The sequence below is a fragment of the Anolis carolinensis genome, unplaced genomic scaffold (genome assembly GCF_035594765.1).
Source record: "Anolis carolinensis isolate JA03-04 unplaced genomic scaffold, rAnoCar3.1.pri scaffold_7, whole genome shotgun sequence".
Lineage (NCBI taxonomy): Eukaryota > Metazoa > Chordata > Lepidosauria > Squamata > Dactyloidae > Anolis > Anolis carolinensis.
The window spans coordinates 748,138-766,484 of record NW_026943818.1 but is presented as its reverse complement, the minus strand read 5'-3'; the positions used below and the strand labels follow the sequence as shown (position 1 = coordinate 766,484).

Below are 18,347 nucleotides of genomic sequence, written 5' to 3'. Positions count from 1 at the left end.
ATGATTGTTTGCTGATTTAATTAACATGGTCTCTAGGAATCTCATTATCATCTGGATAATGAGCACTATTAGATATGTCGTTGTTGTCTCCTCCTCCTCGTGATCACCTCGATCCTCGTTGCTCCCGACAGAGATCGATCCGATCGTTTGCGAACGATGACCGGCACGTCATGATGAAGCACTCCACCATATACCCGTCTCCGGAGGAACTCGAAGCCGTCCAGAACATGGTCTCCACCGTCGAGTGCGCCCTGAAGCAGGTCTCGGACTGGATGGACGAAACCAGCAAATCCTCCCGGGCAGAGAGCGGCACGGAAAGCCAAGAGGAACCGGCAGACGGCGGCAATAACAAGTGAGTGGATTGGATTTTACGGATTCTCTAAAGATCACGATCTCCCTATTGAGTCTTGGGAGTGCTAGATGGTGTGGGAAGCGGGAGGAGAAGAGGAGAGCTGTAGTATTGCCTACAGATGTGTGTCTTCTAAAGGAAAAGCCCGCTTGGCAACAGATTGCGCGAAACATCTGCTTGCCATGTGTCTACATCTGCTCCCTGTGCCTTTACCAGCCTCTCGTTCTTTAGTCGGGAAGGAAATAACTCCCTGCGTTTCCATTTGCCTCTGGGTTGTTGCTGTTGTTGTTTCAAACCCACAAGTGGACAAACCTGGGCTTTGGGGGTTGGCGCGAGCGTTGAGCCAAAGGCCGCACGTGTGTCAGCGTGTGCTCACAAAGAGAAAAGGACAACCGCGCAAAACAGATTTATCCGCGTGTACGGCACAATTGGTTCAGCCAACGTTAAGTGGCCGTGAAACGTTCCTCCGCTGCCGGTCCGCTTCCTCTTCTCCCCTTTCCTTCCTTCCTTCCCTCCTCAACTTGTAATTAATGACGTTAGTGTAAAACAATCCAAAGTGTTGATATATTAATATTTTAGGATGCATTTTCCTTCCAACTCCAGCACAAAGCTCATGCCATTGGATTAGTTAAATGGGCACCGTTGAGTATCTGCAGGTGGTAACCAAATTGTGCCACGTGAGCGTAGTAAGCATAGAATCATACGGCTGGAAGGGGTCACAAAGAGCATCTAGTCCAACCCCCTGCCATGCAGGAAGACCCAAGTAAAGCACTCCTTAAAGATGCCTATCCAACCTCTGTTTAGTGATAGACAATTCACTACCTTGCGAGGTAAACCATTCTTTCAGTCAGCTAAAGTAAAGGTAAAGGTTTCCCCTGACGTTAAGTCCAGTCATGTCTGACTCCGGGGGTTGGTGCTCATCTCCATTTCTAAGCCACAGAGCCAGCGTTGTCCGTAGACACCTCCAAGGTCATGTGGCTGGCATGACTGCATGGAGCGGCCTTACCTTCCCGCCGGAGCGGTGCCTATTGATCTACTCACATTGGCATGTTTTCGAACTGCTAGGTTGGGAGGAGCTGGAGCTAACAGCGGCCGCTCATGCCACTCCCGGGGTTTGAACCTGGGACCTTTCGGCTAGGACCCAGTCAGCTAGGATCCACAAAAAGGATTTTCACTCCCAGTATCCCTCTTTTCCGTGGATAGGCCACAGAGCCTCGGCTTCGCATGACTCGCCAAGCCGAACTGAGTGGCAAGGTTGCTATAAGGAGGAAATTGCTTGGCCGTTGCTAAGAGGCTTGGTTTTACTTGTCTCAGGTGTAGCAGGTTTGTGATAGTAGGTATGTGAATACCTTAAAACACTCCCTTGCGGATTTTTATTTATATAGATGGAAATAAATCCACGTAAGGGCATTTCCTTGCATCTCTCATCCCCATAATGCGAAGACCAGGAGTCTCTTCAATGTTGTAAAATCGCAATGGAGTAAATATGCTTGCAGTACTGCAATAACAATACAACTCTGCACTTTCGGTGTGGAAAGCATGCATTCTACCGCTGGAACGTGCATTTAATAATATGGAATGGACCCCTAGCAATCCAAAGGGACCACTGCATCCTTCCGTGCCCACTAAATATATCTATTTATCCCGTGCATTTATGCCTCTCCCTCTCTGTCGGGAAACACCAAGAATTCCCTTGCATAAGATCCTTAATGCAATACTTTCCAAGTGCAAACTGTCCAAGGATAACGTAAATGCATTCATACATTAGGATGAACTTACTGTATATATTTGAGTATAAGCCTAGTTTTTCAATCCTTTGTTTAAGACAGAAAAAGCCCCCCTCGGCTTATACTCGGGTGGGGGTCCTGACTGGCTTATATTTGGGTCAGCTTATACTCGAGAATATCTAGTACATTTATTATTTTTCACTATTATTATTGGTATTACATTTATTATTTTTCTCTATTATTGTTGCTACTATTTATCTTACATTTATTTTACTCTATTATTTTTTTTATTATTATTAATACATTTATTTTTTTCACTCTGTTCTTATTATATTTATTATTTTACTTTATTTATTACTACATGTATTATTTTCCTGTATTATTTATTATTATTATTATTATTATTACATGTATTATTTTACTCTATTATTATTAAAAGGATCCATAAGCACATTTACACTGAAGATGAGAATAATGATTTAATCAGAGCTGGACAATCTTATCTTAAATTAAATAAAGTTTTATTATTATTATTACAGTATTTATTATTATTATTATTATTATTATTACAGTATTTATTATTATTATTATTATTATTACATGTATTATTTTACTCTATTATTATTAAAAGGATACATAAGCACATTTACACTGAAGATGAGAATAATGATTTAATCAGAGCTGGACAATCTTATCTTAAATTAAATAAAGTTTTATTATTATTATTACAGTATTTATTATTATTATTATTACAGTATTTATTATTATTATTATTACATGTATTATTTTACTCTATTATTATTAAAAGGATACATAAGCACATTTACACTGAAGATGAGAATAATGATTTAATTAGAGTTGGACAATCTTATCTTAAAGTAGAGCTTTATGAAAATATTCAAAAACATTTAACCTACTGATGCCTCAATTAATGTAATTTTTTGGTATCTATTTTTATTTCTGAAATTTCCCACCCTTGGCTTATACTTGAGTCAATGTTTTCACAGTTTTTTGTGGTAAAATTATATGCCTCAGCTTATATTCGGGTTGGCTTATATTTGAGTATATACAGTATATCTATTTTATCCCATGCATTTATGCCTCTTTCTCTGTTGGGAAACACCAAGAATTCCCTTGCATAAGATCCCTAATGCAAACTGTCCAAGGATAACGTAAATGCACTCATACTTTAGGATGAACTTAAGCAGCGAGTTCCTTTGCTCAGGCAGGACTACCCAGACCTCAAGGGTTCGAAATAAATCAATAGGCTAATAAAATAAAATAAAAACACATGGGCAAGTGGAAGCCAAAGCACGTTTCCAGTCCCTTCCTCGGCCCCTTTGCCCGCAGCGGTGCTTGAGACTCTTTTACGAGCGAGCGGCGATGGGCAGGCTTGCTTTATGCAAACGGCCTCTTCCCTTTGAGTGGGAATGAATGGGCTCCTGATTGCCTTTCCTTTCCTTATTTCTTTCCAACAAGTGCTTCTGGCGCTCTCGCTCGCTTGGCCAGCGGAAAGCGCCGCTTGAGATCCTCCAGCCACAGCCTTGGCGTCGCTCGTCTCTCTGATTCTTCTCTTCCAGATTGCTCGCTCGTGAGCTCATTCTAAATTTAGGGCCCGGTTTTGTATGGGTCCAGATGTTCCCACAAAGGCAGGGACGGCTTGTGCGGAGGCCAGGTGGTGGCGGGTTGGGCCATCTCTCTTGCTTTCCCTTCCCCAAATATGCTGTAAATCACCAGCAGTCATAAGATCTACCAACTGAAAGGTGGACAATTCGAAGCCTGGTCGGGGTGAGCACCCGACCGTCAAGCCCAGCTTATTGTTTACCTAAGCAGTTCAAAAACAGAGCTGTAAGTAGAGACTTTGTTTATTTATTATTTACTGCAGGGGTCCCCAAACTAAGGCCCGGGGGCCGGATGTGGCCCATCGAAGCCATCTATCCGGCCCCCATGGCACAAGGGCAGAAGGGGGTTAGACTAAATGACCCAAGGGGTCTCTTCTTCTCTTACAACCCTTATTATTATTATTATTAACATTGAGGCTGGGTGGCCATCTGTCAGGGGTGCTTTGCTTGTGCTTTTGGGGCACAAAGGCAGAAGGGGGTTGGACTCAATGGCCCAAGGGATCTCTTCCAACCCTCTTTATTATTATCATTATTATTATTATTATTAACATTGAGGCTGGGTGGCCATCTGTCAGGGGTGCTTTGTTTGTACTTTTGGTGCACAAAGGCAGAAGGGGGTTGGACTCAATGGCCCAAGGGGTCTCTTCCAACCCTCTTTTTTTAAAAATTATTATTATTATTATTATTATTATTATTATTATTAACATTGAGGCTGGGAGGCCATCTGTCAGGGGTGCTTTGCTTGTGCTTTCGATGCACAAAGACAGAAGGGGAATGGACTCAATGGCCCAAAGGGTCTCTTTCAACTCTCTTTGTTGTTGTTGTTGTTGTTGTTGTTGTTATTGCTCAGTGGCCAACTATAGTCCGGCCCTCCAACGGTCCGAAGGATCGTGAACTGGCCCCCTGTTTAAAATGTTTGGGGACCCCTGATTTACTGTATATACTCGAGTATAAGCCTAGTTTTTCAGCTCTTTTCTTAGGACTAAAAAAGCCCTCCTTGGCTTATACTCGGGTGAGGATCCTGGTTGGCTTATATTTGGGTCAGCTTATACTCGAGAATATATGGTATATTTATTATTTTTCTCTATTATTATTGGTATTATTACATTTATTATTTTACTCTATTATTATTGGTATTATTACATTTATTATTTTACTCTATTATTATTACATTTATTATTGCACTCTATTATTTTTGCTACTATTACATTTACTTTATTAATAATAATAATAATAATACATTTATTGTTTCAATCTGATCTTATTATTATTAATAATAATATTACATTTATTATTCTACTCTATTTATTATTACTTATATTACTTTCCTGTATTTATTATTATTATTATTATTATTACATGTATTATTTTACTCTATTATTATTAAAAGGATACATAAGCACATTTACATTGAAGAAGATGAGAACAATGATTTAATCAGAGTTAGACAGTCTTATCTAAATGTTTCTGAATAATTACATCAAGCTCAAATTTATTTGAGCTTGATGTAATTATTCAGAAATATTTAACTACTGATGCCTCAATTAATGTAATTTTTGGTATCTATTTTTATTTCTGAAATTTCCCACCTTCGGCTTATACTTGAGTCAATGATTTCCCCGTTTTTTTGTGGTAAAATTAGATGCCTCGGTTTATATTCGGGTCGGCTTATACTCGAGTATATATTATTATTATTATTATTATTATTATTATTATTATTATTATTATTATTATTTTAAATAGATTTTTATTAGTTTTGCAAAAAGAAAGAACACTTAACGGCAACAAATGGGGAAAAAGAAAAAAACAACAACACGAAATTACAGAGAATAAAAGGATGGGGAACAGGGAGGGGGTGTGTGAAGAAATAACAATTAAACTACATTTAAGTATAATACCCCACAAAGCAATTACCCAACACCCAGAGCTGAACATAAAACATAATAAAGCATAGCCAAATACCTATCTATCTATCTATCTATCTATCTATCTACAAACCAAAAAAAAAAAAAAGAACAGAAAAAAAGAAACAATAATAAGATAAAATTGCTTCAATCTATTGTAAGGTGTTGTAATAAATATTCTCTAATTGCATTTCGATCTCTGATCTTCTTCTTTAATATTGTCTCTATGTCTTCTTCCGAGGCAGGCGTTTAATTGGTCCTTCCTAACTGTTATGATTATCATATTATTATTTTACAGTTCTCTCTTTTTAGATAGTTTTTAATTTCTTCCCAATCTGTTTGCTTTTATTATTATTATTATTATTATTATTATTATTATTATTATTATTATTATTATTATTTTCTTGTAAGAGACAGACCGAGTTTTCCAGCCATTTGTCATGCCTCCATTGAGACTAGTCCTAATCCCAATCCCATCATCATCACCTTTATACCCAGTGATGTACAAATTGCAATGAGTACAGCCTATCCTCCAAGTTTGCGGGTTTGCCTGGGACTCTCCTAAGCCAGATGTTTGGAAGGGAGTTCCAATGGCCAGGAAACCTGGGCGCTGAACCCACACGGGCCCAAAAGTACATCATTGTGGTTGACGTGAGCCCCTTTCTGTCTGCAGGGACCAAGGTGGCCGGGTCTTGTGCGGGGTGATGCGGATCGGCTTGGTGGCCAAAGGCCTGTTGATCAAGGACGACATGGACTTGGAGCTGGTCCTGATGTGCAAAGAGAAGCCCACACAGACCCTGTTGTTGCTGGTCAAAGACAATCTCCCCATCCAAATCCAGGTGAGCAACTTAAAGCGCTTCCTACCTGCAATGACGAGCACGGTCTTCAAAGGCCTTGTCTGAATCTGTTTTGTTCTGTTAGCCGTCCCGAGTCCCTTCGGAAGCCTGCAAGTCACTCAAGAGCAGACTTTTGTGTCTTGACTCCCATAATCTGACTCTTGCAAGCAAAGACAACTTGTTCCCCTACCACGTCATTGATTCCGTGCAAGTGTGGAGTTATTATGGCAGCATATCTCCACGTTCCTTGCGTCGTCACCTCCTGGTGACTGCTAGGAGCGTATTTATGCCTTTCCTGCCAAAGCAGTACCTATTGATCTACTCACATTTGCATGCTTTCTAACTGCTAGGTTGGCAGGAGCTAGGGCTAACAGCATGAGCTCACCCTGTCTGGCGGATTCGAACTGCCAACCTTCAAGTCAGCAGTTCAGCAGCACAAGGGCTTACCGACACAACTTGTACTTTCGACCCAGTTTCTTTTGGAGCCAACCCAAGATTTTATCATTATATTTATTGTATGTGATCTTTTATGACCTGTTTTTATTGTTGATTGACTTGTTTTATTGCTTTGTTTTTTATATTGTTGATGTCTGGGCTTGGCCCCATGTAAGCCGCCCCGAGTCCCTTCAGGGAGATGGGGCGGGGTATAAAAATAAAATTATTATTATTATTATTATTATTAACCCATGGCACCACCCCGGTCCCTTTGTATGTTTTCTTTTTGTGTTGTGTTGCTGCATGCCAATAAAGGCTGTGTGTGTGTGAAAGATGCATTTCTATGCTGCAGTTGTGGTGACTCCACTAAGCAGTGCTGGTGTCTTTCAGAAACTCACGGAAGAAACGTACCAGGTCGAACATTGCACTGACGAAGCAGCCATCATCATCCATAGCACAAAAGAGCTTCCACTCAGGCTCAAGGTGACCCTAACCTCCCCCCTTATCCGGGATGAAGTCGAGAAGAAGGATGGAGGTACTGAGAGGGGCCGTCTCCCCGATCCCCCCCGTGTCGGGTGTCTATAACGTTGTCTTCCTCCCAAAGTGCAGGCAAAGGAGGCTCTTTCCTATCGAGAGAAGGGGCCAAAATACACCTTGTGTTCTTTGCAAGGACACCACGGCCATCTTTCATTCCTATTACTGATTCTCCACTTTTTAATTTCCATTTTTAGGACTGGGTTTGCCTTGTGGAATTTAATCCAAACTTGCCTTAATGCGTAGGCAATGTTTCCTTGGTTGTTGCATGTTTTCCGGGCTGTCAGGCCATGTTCCAGGAGCATTCCCTCCTGACGTTTCGCCCGCATCTATGGCAGGCGTCCTCAGAGGTTGCAAGGCAAAGGCCTCTCCTTTCATTTCTGGCTCTGGTTGATGTACCAAAAGAGAGCATTTAAGCAGTTTCCTACTCAGCACAGTCAGTTAGGAAGTGTATGCGATTGCGATTTGCAAGAATGCAGGAAGCGGATGTGTACGATCTTTTCTCCCGACCCATCCTTATGTATAGTGACATCTATATAGCGAAATCCAGATCCATTTGCGTGCATAATTTTTTCCCCTTCCTTTGCTGCCAGAAATGGTCTCCGAGAGCATGTTACACCCGCTTCGAGGGGGGCAGAATAAAGGGCATTGCTTCTTGAAATAAGAATTTGCACCCTCAAAATATTCCCCCAGTCCCCAAATCTCTATTGAAAACCACTTACACCTAGAACTTTTCTATTTATTGGATGTACAGTAGAGTCTCACTTATTCAAGCTAAACAGGCCGGCAGAAGCTTGGATAAGCGAATATCTTGGATAATAAGGAGGGATTAAGGAAAAGCCTATTCAGCATCAAATTAGGTTATGATTTTACAAATTAAGCACCAAAACATCATGTTATACAACAAATTTGAGAGAAAAAATAGTTCTATACGCAGTAATGTTATGTTGTAATTACTGTATTTACGAATTTAGCACCAAAATATCACGATATATTGAAAACACTGACTACAAAAATGGCTTGGATTATCCAGAGGCTTGGATAAGCGAGGCTTGGATTAGTGAGACTCTACTGTATTTCTCAATGCTCAAGTTTTAAGTCAGTGGCTCCCAACCTTTCTTTAACCACTTGTGACACTGAACCCTTGATGGAGTACTTCCTCAATTCTTCCACACGCACACAGCTGGAAGGTTTTATGGTGTCGTAGATGAGTTAAATTAACCTCCCCGCATAAAGCGGTACCTACATTTCCTACTCGACAAATTTAACTGTTTTTCGAGCTGCTTAGGTCAACAGCGAGCTAGGCTATTAATGGTCAGGAGCTCAAACCGACCAGGGCTGGATTCGAACTCAGTAGTGATTTATTGCAGCTGGCTACTAACCAGCTGTGCCACAGCCCGGTCCTAGGCTTGTTTAGTAATAGATTTGGATGAATTAGTAGAACAGGGTGTCTCCGGTGAAGGGATGCCTTCTGCAAGCTTGGGGTTTGGACTGTAAGACCTTGATTCTGTCAAATCTGTGTGCTTTTGTGGCCTCACAATCCTTACCGTGTTTCTAGTTTCCGAACCCGTTTTGAGAGCCACGCTTCAAGCGAGGGCTGATGGATGGGAAGGAGCTCCTTCTGGTGGACTTTGCATACCTGGGCTGCCCTCACGTAGGCTTTTTGGTCTCGGTTGACACTCAATGCTGGTCATTCTGCTTTGTCTGAGTCCGGAGGGTAGAAATGTTCACGCTGGAAACAGAGACGCTTCTCAGAGGACCCCCCGGGTTCCCCCCCAGCGGGACGGCAACAAAGCCAGCCAGTGTTGTCCCTCTTTCAAAAGGCTCCTTTCTCCGCCACCCGCCTTTCGGATTAATTGAGGCGCACAGGAGATGATGTTACGGGTGCGCTCGATCGGTTTCGAAACTCTACCTCCCTAGGTCCTCCCCGCATCCCGTCTCCTGTTACTCGGTGTAATTGCAAGAAAGGGTATTGATGGAGGATGTCTGCTCCATCCCTGAAGCCAAGAGCAATGTGCAGAGGTCTCTTCTCTCTCTCTCCTCTCCTTCCTCCTCTTCCCTCCCCCCCCCTGTAATTTGGACCACAGCCTTGTGCCGGCTTCACTGGCGCAGGGACTGAATGCCGAGAAATTCCGATTTCCACAGGGAAGCGTGTTAGTAATTTCTGACGTCTCCCCACCGTTGAGTTGATACCAGACTTTTGACCAACTGGTGCTTCTCTGTCATGACAGTCAAGGCAGCTGGAAACCCCCTCCCCGTCCATTGACAAACCTCATCCCTGTCTCTATAGATTATCCCCCCCCCCTTTGTTGCCCTTTTTCTTCCACCCCACATTGAACCACCCTCACTGCAAGAAGCCTTGGTCAGTGTTCTCCTCTTCAGGGAAAAGCATTGAACGTAACAACACATGAAAATCAGCATTGCATTTTTGCTTGGATATTATGTCAGCGGTCAGTAAAACTATTTATTTACACTCAGTGCCATTATACACAGACAGGACAGACAACAGATAGAAGTGTATATAGGCATTTCCCATCCTGGAGGTTGTGCAATTCCGGCCACTGGGGAGTGCTCTTGCTCCATCCTCCATGACAAAGAGACTTACTCCATTTTTTTTATTGCCGGCATTTTTCTGGTATTTCCTTTATGGTGCCATTAAAATACCTCCTTTTTTATCTACTCTGCTAGGTGGGCAGTGTGCTGGGCTGAAGGTCGGTTGCTCACCCCAACCCAGGCTGCCAACCTTTATCGATCTGCTAGGTGGACAGTGAGCTGGGCTGAAGGTCGGGTGCTCACTCCAACCCGGGCTGCCAACGTTTATCGATCTGCTAGGTGGGCAGTGAGCTGTGCTGAAGATCAGGTGCTCACCCCGACCTGGGCTGCCAAGCTTTATTGATCTGCTAGGTGGGCAGTGAGCTGGGCTGAAGGTTGGGTGCTCACCCCAACCCGGGCTGCTAACCTTTATCGATCTGCTAGGTGGGCAGTGAGCTGGGTGGAAGATCAGGTGCTCACCCCGACCTGGGCTGCCAACCTTTATCAATCTGCTAGGTGGGCAGTGAGCTGGGCTGAAGGTTGGGTGCTCACTCCAACCCGGGCTGCCAACGTTTATCGATCTGTTAGGTGGGCAGTGAGCTGGACTGAAGGTCAGGTGCTCACCCCAATCCGGGCTGCCAACCTTTATCGATCTGCTAGGTGGGCAGTGAGCTGGGCTGAAGGTCAGGTGCTCACCCCAACCTGGGCTGCCAACCTTTATCGATCTGCTAGGTGGGCAGTGAGCTGGGCTGAAGGTCAGGTGCTCACCCCAATCCGGGCTGCCAACCTTTATCAATCTGCTAGGTGGGCAGTGAGCTGGGCTGAAGGCCAGGTGCTCACCCCAACCTAGGCTGCCAACCTTTATCGATCTGCTAGGTGGGCAGTGAGCTGGGCTGAAGGTCAGGTGCTCACCCCAACCCGGGCTGCCAACCTTTATCAATCTGCTAGGTGGGCAGTGAGCTGGGCTGAAGGCCAGGTGCTCACGCCAACCTGGGCTGCCAACCTTTATCAATCTGCTAGGTGGGCAGTGAGCTGGGCTGAAGGCCAGGTGCTCACCCCAACCTGGGCTGCCAACCTTTATCAATCTGCTAGGTGGGCAGTGAGCTGGGCTGAAGGCAGGTGCTCACCCCAACCTGGGCTGCCAACCTTTATCGATTTGCTAGGTGGGCAGTGAGCTGGGCTGAAGGCAGGTGCTCACTCTGACCTGGGCTGCCAATGTTTATCGATCTGCTAGGTGGGCAGTGAGCTGGGCTGAAGGCAGGTGCTCACCCCAACCCAGGCTGCCAACATTTATCGATCTGCTAGGTGGGCAGTGAGCTGGGCTGAAAGTCAGGTGCTCACCCCGACCTGGGATTCGAACTGCCAACCTTTCGATTGGTAAGATTTATTGCAGCTGGTGGTTAACATGTTGTGCTGAAGCCGTTTGCGGACAACAGAAGGAATCATGGGAGACTCTACAGAGTCAGACCTGTGTTCCTTCTCATCCAGTACTGACATCTCCCAGTGTTTCAAGCAGGTCTCCATACAGGTTTCAAACACGTATAATAAATAGCTTTGGAGCTTTTTATTTGGACTTCCTTACTGACTTCAGACAATTGTCATAATGGGTTGTGATGGCTCATCTTGACCACCGATCTCTGGAGCCTCCAAACAACACTGACCAAGGTTTCCTGCCGTCCGGTTTGGTTTGTCCACTAATCTCTCTCCTAACAGAATAAGCCGAGGGGCGTGCGTTCTGCGTGGTGCTCGGTGTCTTGGGAACAGCCGTATTTCAAACCCATGCTCTGACTGTCAGCTCCTGGGACTTACTTCCATAAAATAAAATACTACTTAAACCCGAAGAGATTGACCCAAGACCACAATAAACCGTTGGTGAGCCTCGGCGGTTGTAAAATACTGCAAGATAAGCGTTTGGATTTATGTGGACAAAAGATAAGAGACGGATTCAATTTGGCAACGAAACTTTGGACCCTACGTCAGATGACTCCATTCCATTTTATGAACTATTAGCATTATGACTGGGGTTTGGTATTAAAGGCTGTCCTTCCCTCACCCCTTGAAATTCTAAAACACAGAGACATCAAGCTTATTTATTTTATTTATTTACGTTATTTATACCCCGCCATTCTCACCCCGAAAGGGACTCAGAGCAGCTCACAGAACATACATATGGCAAACATTCAATGCCAATTACACAATTAACAAGGACAGACAGCACAAACAGAGGTAAAGGCATTTTTCCCATCTAAATTCCCAGCATCTTGGATGCTTTGCTTTGCAAACAAGGCAAAGGCCTCTCCTTTCATGCAAACACAAACAAAGCAAAGGCTTGTCCTTTCATGCAAACGCAAACAAGGCAAAGGCCTCTCCTTTCATGCAAACACAAACAAGGCAAAGGCTTCTCCTTTCATGCAAACACAAGCAAGGCAAAGGCTTCTCCTTTCATGCAAACACAAACAAGGCAAAGGCTTGTCCTTTCATGCAAACACAAACAAGGCAAAGGCTTCTCCTTTCATGCAAACACAAACAAAGCAAAGGCCTCTCCTTTCATGCAAACACAAACAAGGCAAAGGCCTCTCCTTTCATGCAAACGCAAACAAGGCAAAGGCCTCTCCTTTCATGCAAACACAAACAAGGCAAAGGCCTCTCCTTTCATGCAAACACAAACAAGGCAAAGGCTTCTCCTTTCATGCAAACACAAGCAAGGCAAAGGCTTCTCCTTTCATGCAAACACAAACAAGGCAAAGGCTTCTCCTTTCATGCAAACACAAGCAAGGCAAAGGCTTGTCCTTTCATGCAAACACAAACAAGGCAAAGGCTTCTCCTTTCATGCAAACGCAAACAAGGCAAAGGCCTCTCCTTTCATGCAAACACAAACAAGGCAAAGGCCTCTCCTTTCATGCAAACACAAACAAGGCAAAGGCTGGTCCTTTCATGCAAACACAAACAAGGCAAAGGCTTCTCCTTTCATGCAAACACAAACAAGGCAAAGGCTTGTCCTTTCATGCAAACACAAACAAGGCAAAGGCTTCTCCTTTCATGCAAACACAAACAAGGCAAAGGCTTGTCCTTTCATGCAAACACAAACAAGGCAAAGGCTTCTCCTTTCATGCAAACACAAACAAGGCAAAGGCTTCTCCTTTCATTTCTGGATGCTTGATGGTAAAGTATTCTTTCACCTTTCCCTAACTTGAGGGCCACAAGTGTTACAGTACCCAGTATCCTCATGGTGGATGATGAAAAGTAATGGGAGTTGTCGTTCAGTAACAAAAGAACGTAGACCACTATGTGAAAAAATTATAGTTGGCCCTCTGTGTCCAGGGTTTCTGCGTCCGTGGATTCGAAGGCAACCGTCAGGCTGATGTGTGCAGCCCTGATCTGCAGTCAGAGCATGAAGCCACCGGACCGGACCGCCTTGAGCGATCTCAGCACTGTGAGCCACCCGCAAACCCAGCCCTCCATTCTGCCTCTCTTTCCCTTTCCATCTCTCTGTCCTTTCCTTCCAAGACTTAACTCTCACTCATTGACTGCCTGCAATGGAAGAGGAACGTGCTGCCTTGGGAAAACACACGGGCGGGCCGGATCGGTCACTTCGGAAGGCCCTCTCGGTCTGTTTTCAGCGCGGCCTCCTCCGATTAACGTTCCTCTGGAAGTGCCGTGGAAATCCAGCTTCTTCTTTTTTGGATCTCTGGCTAATCATTCATCTGCAATGCCCAGAGGTTGGATTCTCCTCGGCCGCTTCAGCGTTATCCCGGTCTGCTCCACATTCCCCTTGCAAGGAGGAGCCTTGCGGGAATGGTCCCGAAAAGTTGGGTTTTCCCCCCTCCTAACTTCTAAAATTGCGTCTTGTGCAATGCATGTTGTGGAAAAAAAGGAGATGTGCTGTTTCGTTCCTAATCAAACGGCGCATATTGCACAGGGGGTTAAAAATATATATATATAGTGCTGACAAAAGTTGGGGAGGAGGCAACCCGCAGCAAACTTTTAACAGCGACTAAAACCACGGCGCCCTTTTTCTCACGTGTGCTTTCTACAGCCACCCAGGCCGCTAATCTCATTTATGACTTTGCAGCATTTATTGGATCCTTCCTGCAGGAGGGGGTTGCGGCCCAAACGCTGCAAATACCTGCTGCAAAGTTCATCGGGAGCGAGACCATCACTGTGTGGCGCTTTGCTGTTCCTTTAATGGGTCGATTCGGCCAGAGCCAGGGCAGACGGACACTTAGGACCCTTTGAGGTTGACCACGCTCTCGTTCTTGTTGCTTTTACACCGACAGCAAGTTGGATTATCCCTCTTCGGTGACATTAATAAAGCAGTAACCCCAGCAATAACCCCAGACAGCCATGGGCTTATTTAATCTTTCTGTTTCTCTATCTAGCTAAAAGCCAAAGTATGTATTTTTATTTGCAGAACTCAGGCCTAGCTTCTCACTTGAACAATATGTTGTCTGAACTAACCTTTAAGTAAGCAACTTACTATTTAATAGCCACCCATGAAAGACTTATTTTATTATTATTATTATTATTATTATTATTATTATTATTATTATTATTAAAGTATTTATATTCCGCCCGTCTTTCCCACCCCGAAGGAGACTCAGGGCGGATCACAATGCACCTATACATGGCAAACATTCCATGCCATTAGACATAAGAGAACTCGGGCCTAGCTTCTCACTTGAACCCAACGTTGCCTGAACCAACCCTTAAGTAAACAACTTGCTATTTAATAGCCACCCATGAAAGACATTATTATTATTATTATTATTATTATTATTATTATTATTATTATTATTTTATTATGACACAGCAAACAAGATAGATATGCTGAATTTCATATTATTATTATTATTATTATTATTATTATTATTATTATTATTATTATTATTATTATTATTATAGTATCTATATTCCGCCCGTCTTTCCCACCCCAAAGGGGACTCAGGGCAGATCACAATGCGCATATACATGACAAACATTCCATGCCATTATTAGACATACAACCAGAGAATTCAGGCCTAGCTTCTCACTTGAACCCTACGTTGTCTGAACTAACCTTTAAGTAAACAACTTGCTATTTAATAGCCACCCATGAAAGACTTATTATTATTATTATTATTATTATTATTATTATTATTATTATTATTATTATTATTAAAGTATCTATATTCCGCCCGTCTTTCCCACCCCGAAGGGGACTCAGGGCGGATCACAATGCGCATATACATGGCAAACATTCCATGTCGTTAGACATACGACCAGAGAATTCGGGCCTAGCTTCTCGCTTGAACCCAACGTTGTCTGAACTAACTCTTAAGACATATATAGACAGACACAGAGGCAAGTTAAAGTCGTTATACACAGACAGGAAAGACAACATATGGAGGTATATATAGGCATTTATTTATTATTTACAGTATTTATATTCCACCCTTCTTTCTCACCCCAAAGGGTTCTCAGGGCGGATCACAATGCGCATAGACATTGCAAACAGTGCCATTAGATATAGACATATATAGACAGACACAGAGGCAATTTAACATTGTCCAGCTTCATGAGGGTATGCTCGATTCCGGCCACAGGGGGAGCTGCCGCTTCATCATTTGTGACACCGAGCCCTTGATGGAGTACTTCCTCGTTCATTTCCGCACGCTGCTGGAAGTTCTTATGATGTCATAAATTAGTTAAATTAGCCTAACGGTACCTAAATTTAGCGGTACCTAAATTTCCTACTCGAGAGGTGCAACTGTCTTTCGAGCTGCATAGGTCAGCAGCAAGCTAGGCTATTAATGGTTGGGAGCTCAATCCGGCATATATAGACAGACACAGAGGCAATTTAACATTGTCCAGCTTCATGAGGGTATGCTTGATTCTGGTCACAGGGGGAGCTGCCGCTTTGTCGTCCACTTGTGACACCGAGCCTTTGATGGAGTAGTTCCTCATTCCTTTTCGGACGCTGCTGATGTTGTACATTAGTTACATTGGCCTCCCCGCATAAAGGGGTACCTAAATTTCCTACTCGAGAGATGCAACTGTCTTTCGAGCTGCATAGGTCAACAATGACCCGGGCTGGATTGGAACTCATGACCGCTTGGTCAGTAGTGATTTTTATTGCAGCTGGCTACTAACCAGTCCCCTTGGGAAGATAGAGTGGAATATAAATAAAGTATTATTATTATTATTATTATTATTATTAAAGCAATAAGAGCACAAACCTCAAAGGTGTCTGTGGCCGTCCAACCAAATTTTGATTGTCGCCTCCAGAATAATCGTGCCTCGCCCTGGCTGCTATTTCGTCATTTCAGATTGGCCTTCCTTCCGCATCAGACTGGGATTTCCTTTGGCAAAACCACGTGGAAGCCTTTCTTTTCTGTTTGCTTATTCATTTGGGTCCCCGTTCCAAAAACTTGGGGAAAGAGGCAGGAAAGCCCCACACTTTGCATGGTCCGCTCCCTAAACATGTTATGATGTTGTTGTTGTTGTTTTAAAAAAAACCCGAAATTAATAAGATCCCAGATTGGCCGCAGCCGTTTGAAACGCTGCTTCGGCGGTGCCATTGATTTAAGAACGGAATCGGGAAATTGGGTCGGGAAGATGCCGAAAAAGACATTCTGTGGATCCTATTAATGCCCCCGTCATGCTGCCCGTTCTGTGTCGACGTGTGACAGAAACCCCTTGGTCAAATTGTGTCTGTCTCTCTCTCTCTCTTTTTTTTTCTCTCTCTTTTGTTTCTTTCCCTTTATATTCCCATTTTCCCAGTAGACAGTGTTCCGATGAAAGACCCGCCGGACTTTCTCGACCGGCAAAAATGCCTCGATGCTTTGGCGTCTCTGCGACACGCCAAATGGTTCCAGGTTGGGCTTTTCATTCTTCTTCCCTTACCGTAGCCTTTGGTTTTATTTTTATTTTTATTTGATTCTATATATACGATCAATCTCCTCTTCCATTTCCTCCTCTCCCGGTTTTAAGAAGTGTCCTCCTTATTGACTCAAGAGCGTGAATTATTCCAATTGAAAATAAATCCAAATGATACAAGTCTGGTGGGAAAGTGACATCACAATTTGTGCATTCTTGTCGTTCTCTTTTTCTGTGATAATCTGTTGTACTGCATTCAAAATCTTGGGATATTTAAAGTTAAGGCTCTCATTAGTTTTTAATAATAATAATAATAATAATAATAATAATAATAATAATAATAATAATAATATCAAAATCTTGGGATATTTAAAGTTAAGGCTCTCATTAGTTTTAATAATAATAATAATAATAATAATATCAAAATCTTGGGATATTTAAAGTTAAGGCTCTCATTAGTTTTTAATAATAATACAGTAGAGTCTCACTTATCCAACACTCGCTTATCCAACATTCTGGATTATCCAACGCATTTTTGTAGTCAATGTTTTCAATATATCGTGATATTTTGGTGCTAAATTCGTAAATACAGTAATTACTACATAGCATTACTGCGTATTGAACTACTTTTTCTGCCAAATTTGTTGTCTAACATGATGTTTTGGTGCTTCATTTGTAAAATCATAACCTAATTTGATGTTTAATAGGCTTTTCCTTAATGCCTCCTTATTATCCAACATATTCGCTTATCCAACATTCTGCCAGCCCGTTTATGTTGGATAAGTGAGACTCTACTGTAATAATAATAATAATAATAATAATAATAATAATAATAATAATATCAAAATCTTGGGATATTTAAAGTTAAGGCTCTCATTAGTTTTTAATAATAATAATAATATCAAAATCTTGGGATATTTAAAGTTAAGACTCTCATTAGTTTTTAATAATAATAATAATATCAAAATCTTGGGATATTTAAAGTTAAGGCTCTCATTAGTTTTTAATAATAATAATAATAATATCAAAATCTTGGGATATTTAAAGTTAAGGCTCTCATTAGTTTTTAATAATAATAATAATAATAATAATAATATCAAAATCTTGGGATATTTAAAGTTAAGGCTCTCATTAGTTTTTAATAATAATAATAATAATAATAATATCAAAATCTTGGGATATTTAAAGTTAAGGCTCTCATTAGTTTTTAATAATAATAATAATAATAATAATAATAATAATAATAATATCATCAAAATCTTGGGATATTTAAAGTTAAGGCTCTCATTAGTTTTTAATAATAATAATAATAATAATAATAATAATAGTAATAATAATAAGTTTATTTATATCCCGCCTCCATCTCCCCGGAAGGGGACTCGGGGCGGCTTACAGCAAAATCAAAATACAAGCGATGATAAAATATGAAACATCAAAGGACAACAACAGAAACCAATAATAAAATATACACAATAGGCAAAAAACACAACACAGAATTAAAACATCGAATTAAAAACAATGAGGTTGCAATAGTGGATAAGCAAGGTGCACAT

General features: G+C 42.2%; 1 protein-coding gene across 5 annotated transcripts in view; it reads left to right on the top strand.

Annotated features, from left to right (window-relative positions):
• Positions 1-18,347, top strand: part of strbp (spermatid perinuclear RNA binding protein) — a 91,987-nt gene that overhangs the window by 34,352 nt on the left and 39,288 nt on the right. For 3 of the 5 annotated variants that reach the window (XM_062959996.1, XM_062959991.1, XM_062959994.1), the window contains exons 3-6: positions 132-352; positions 6,276-6,441; positions 7,264-7,408; positions 16,699-16,793. In XM_062959996.1, coding sequence (XP_062816066.1) covers positions 132-352; positions 6,276-6,441; positions 7,264-7,408; positions 16,699-16,793 — 627 coding nt within the window. The remainder of the gene's footprint in view (positions 1-131; positions 353-6,275; positions 6,442-7,263; positions 7,409-16,698; positions 16,794-18,347) is intronic. The other 2 variants (XM_062959993.1, XM_062959995.1) reach the window with 1 other exon arrangement.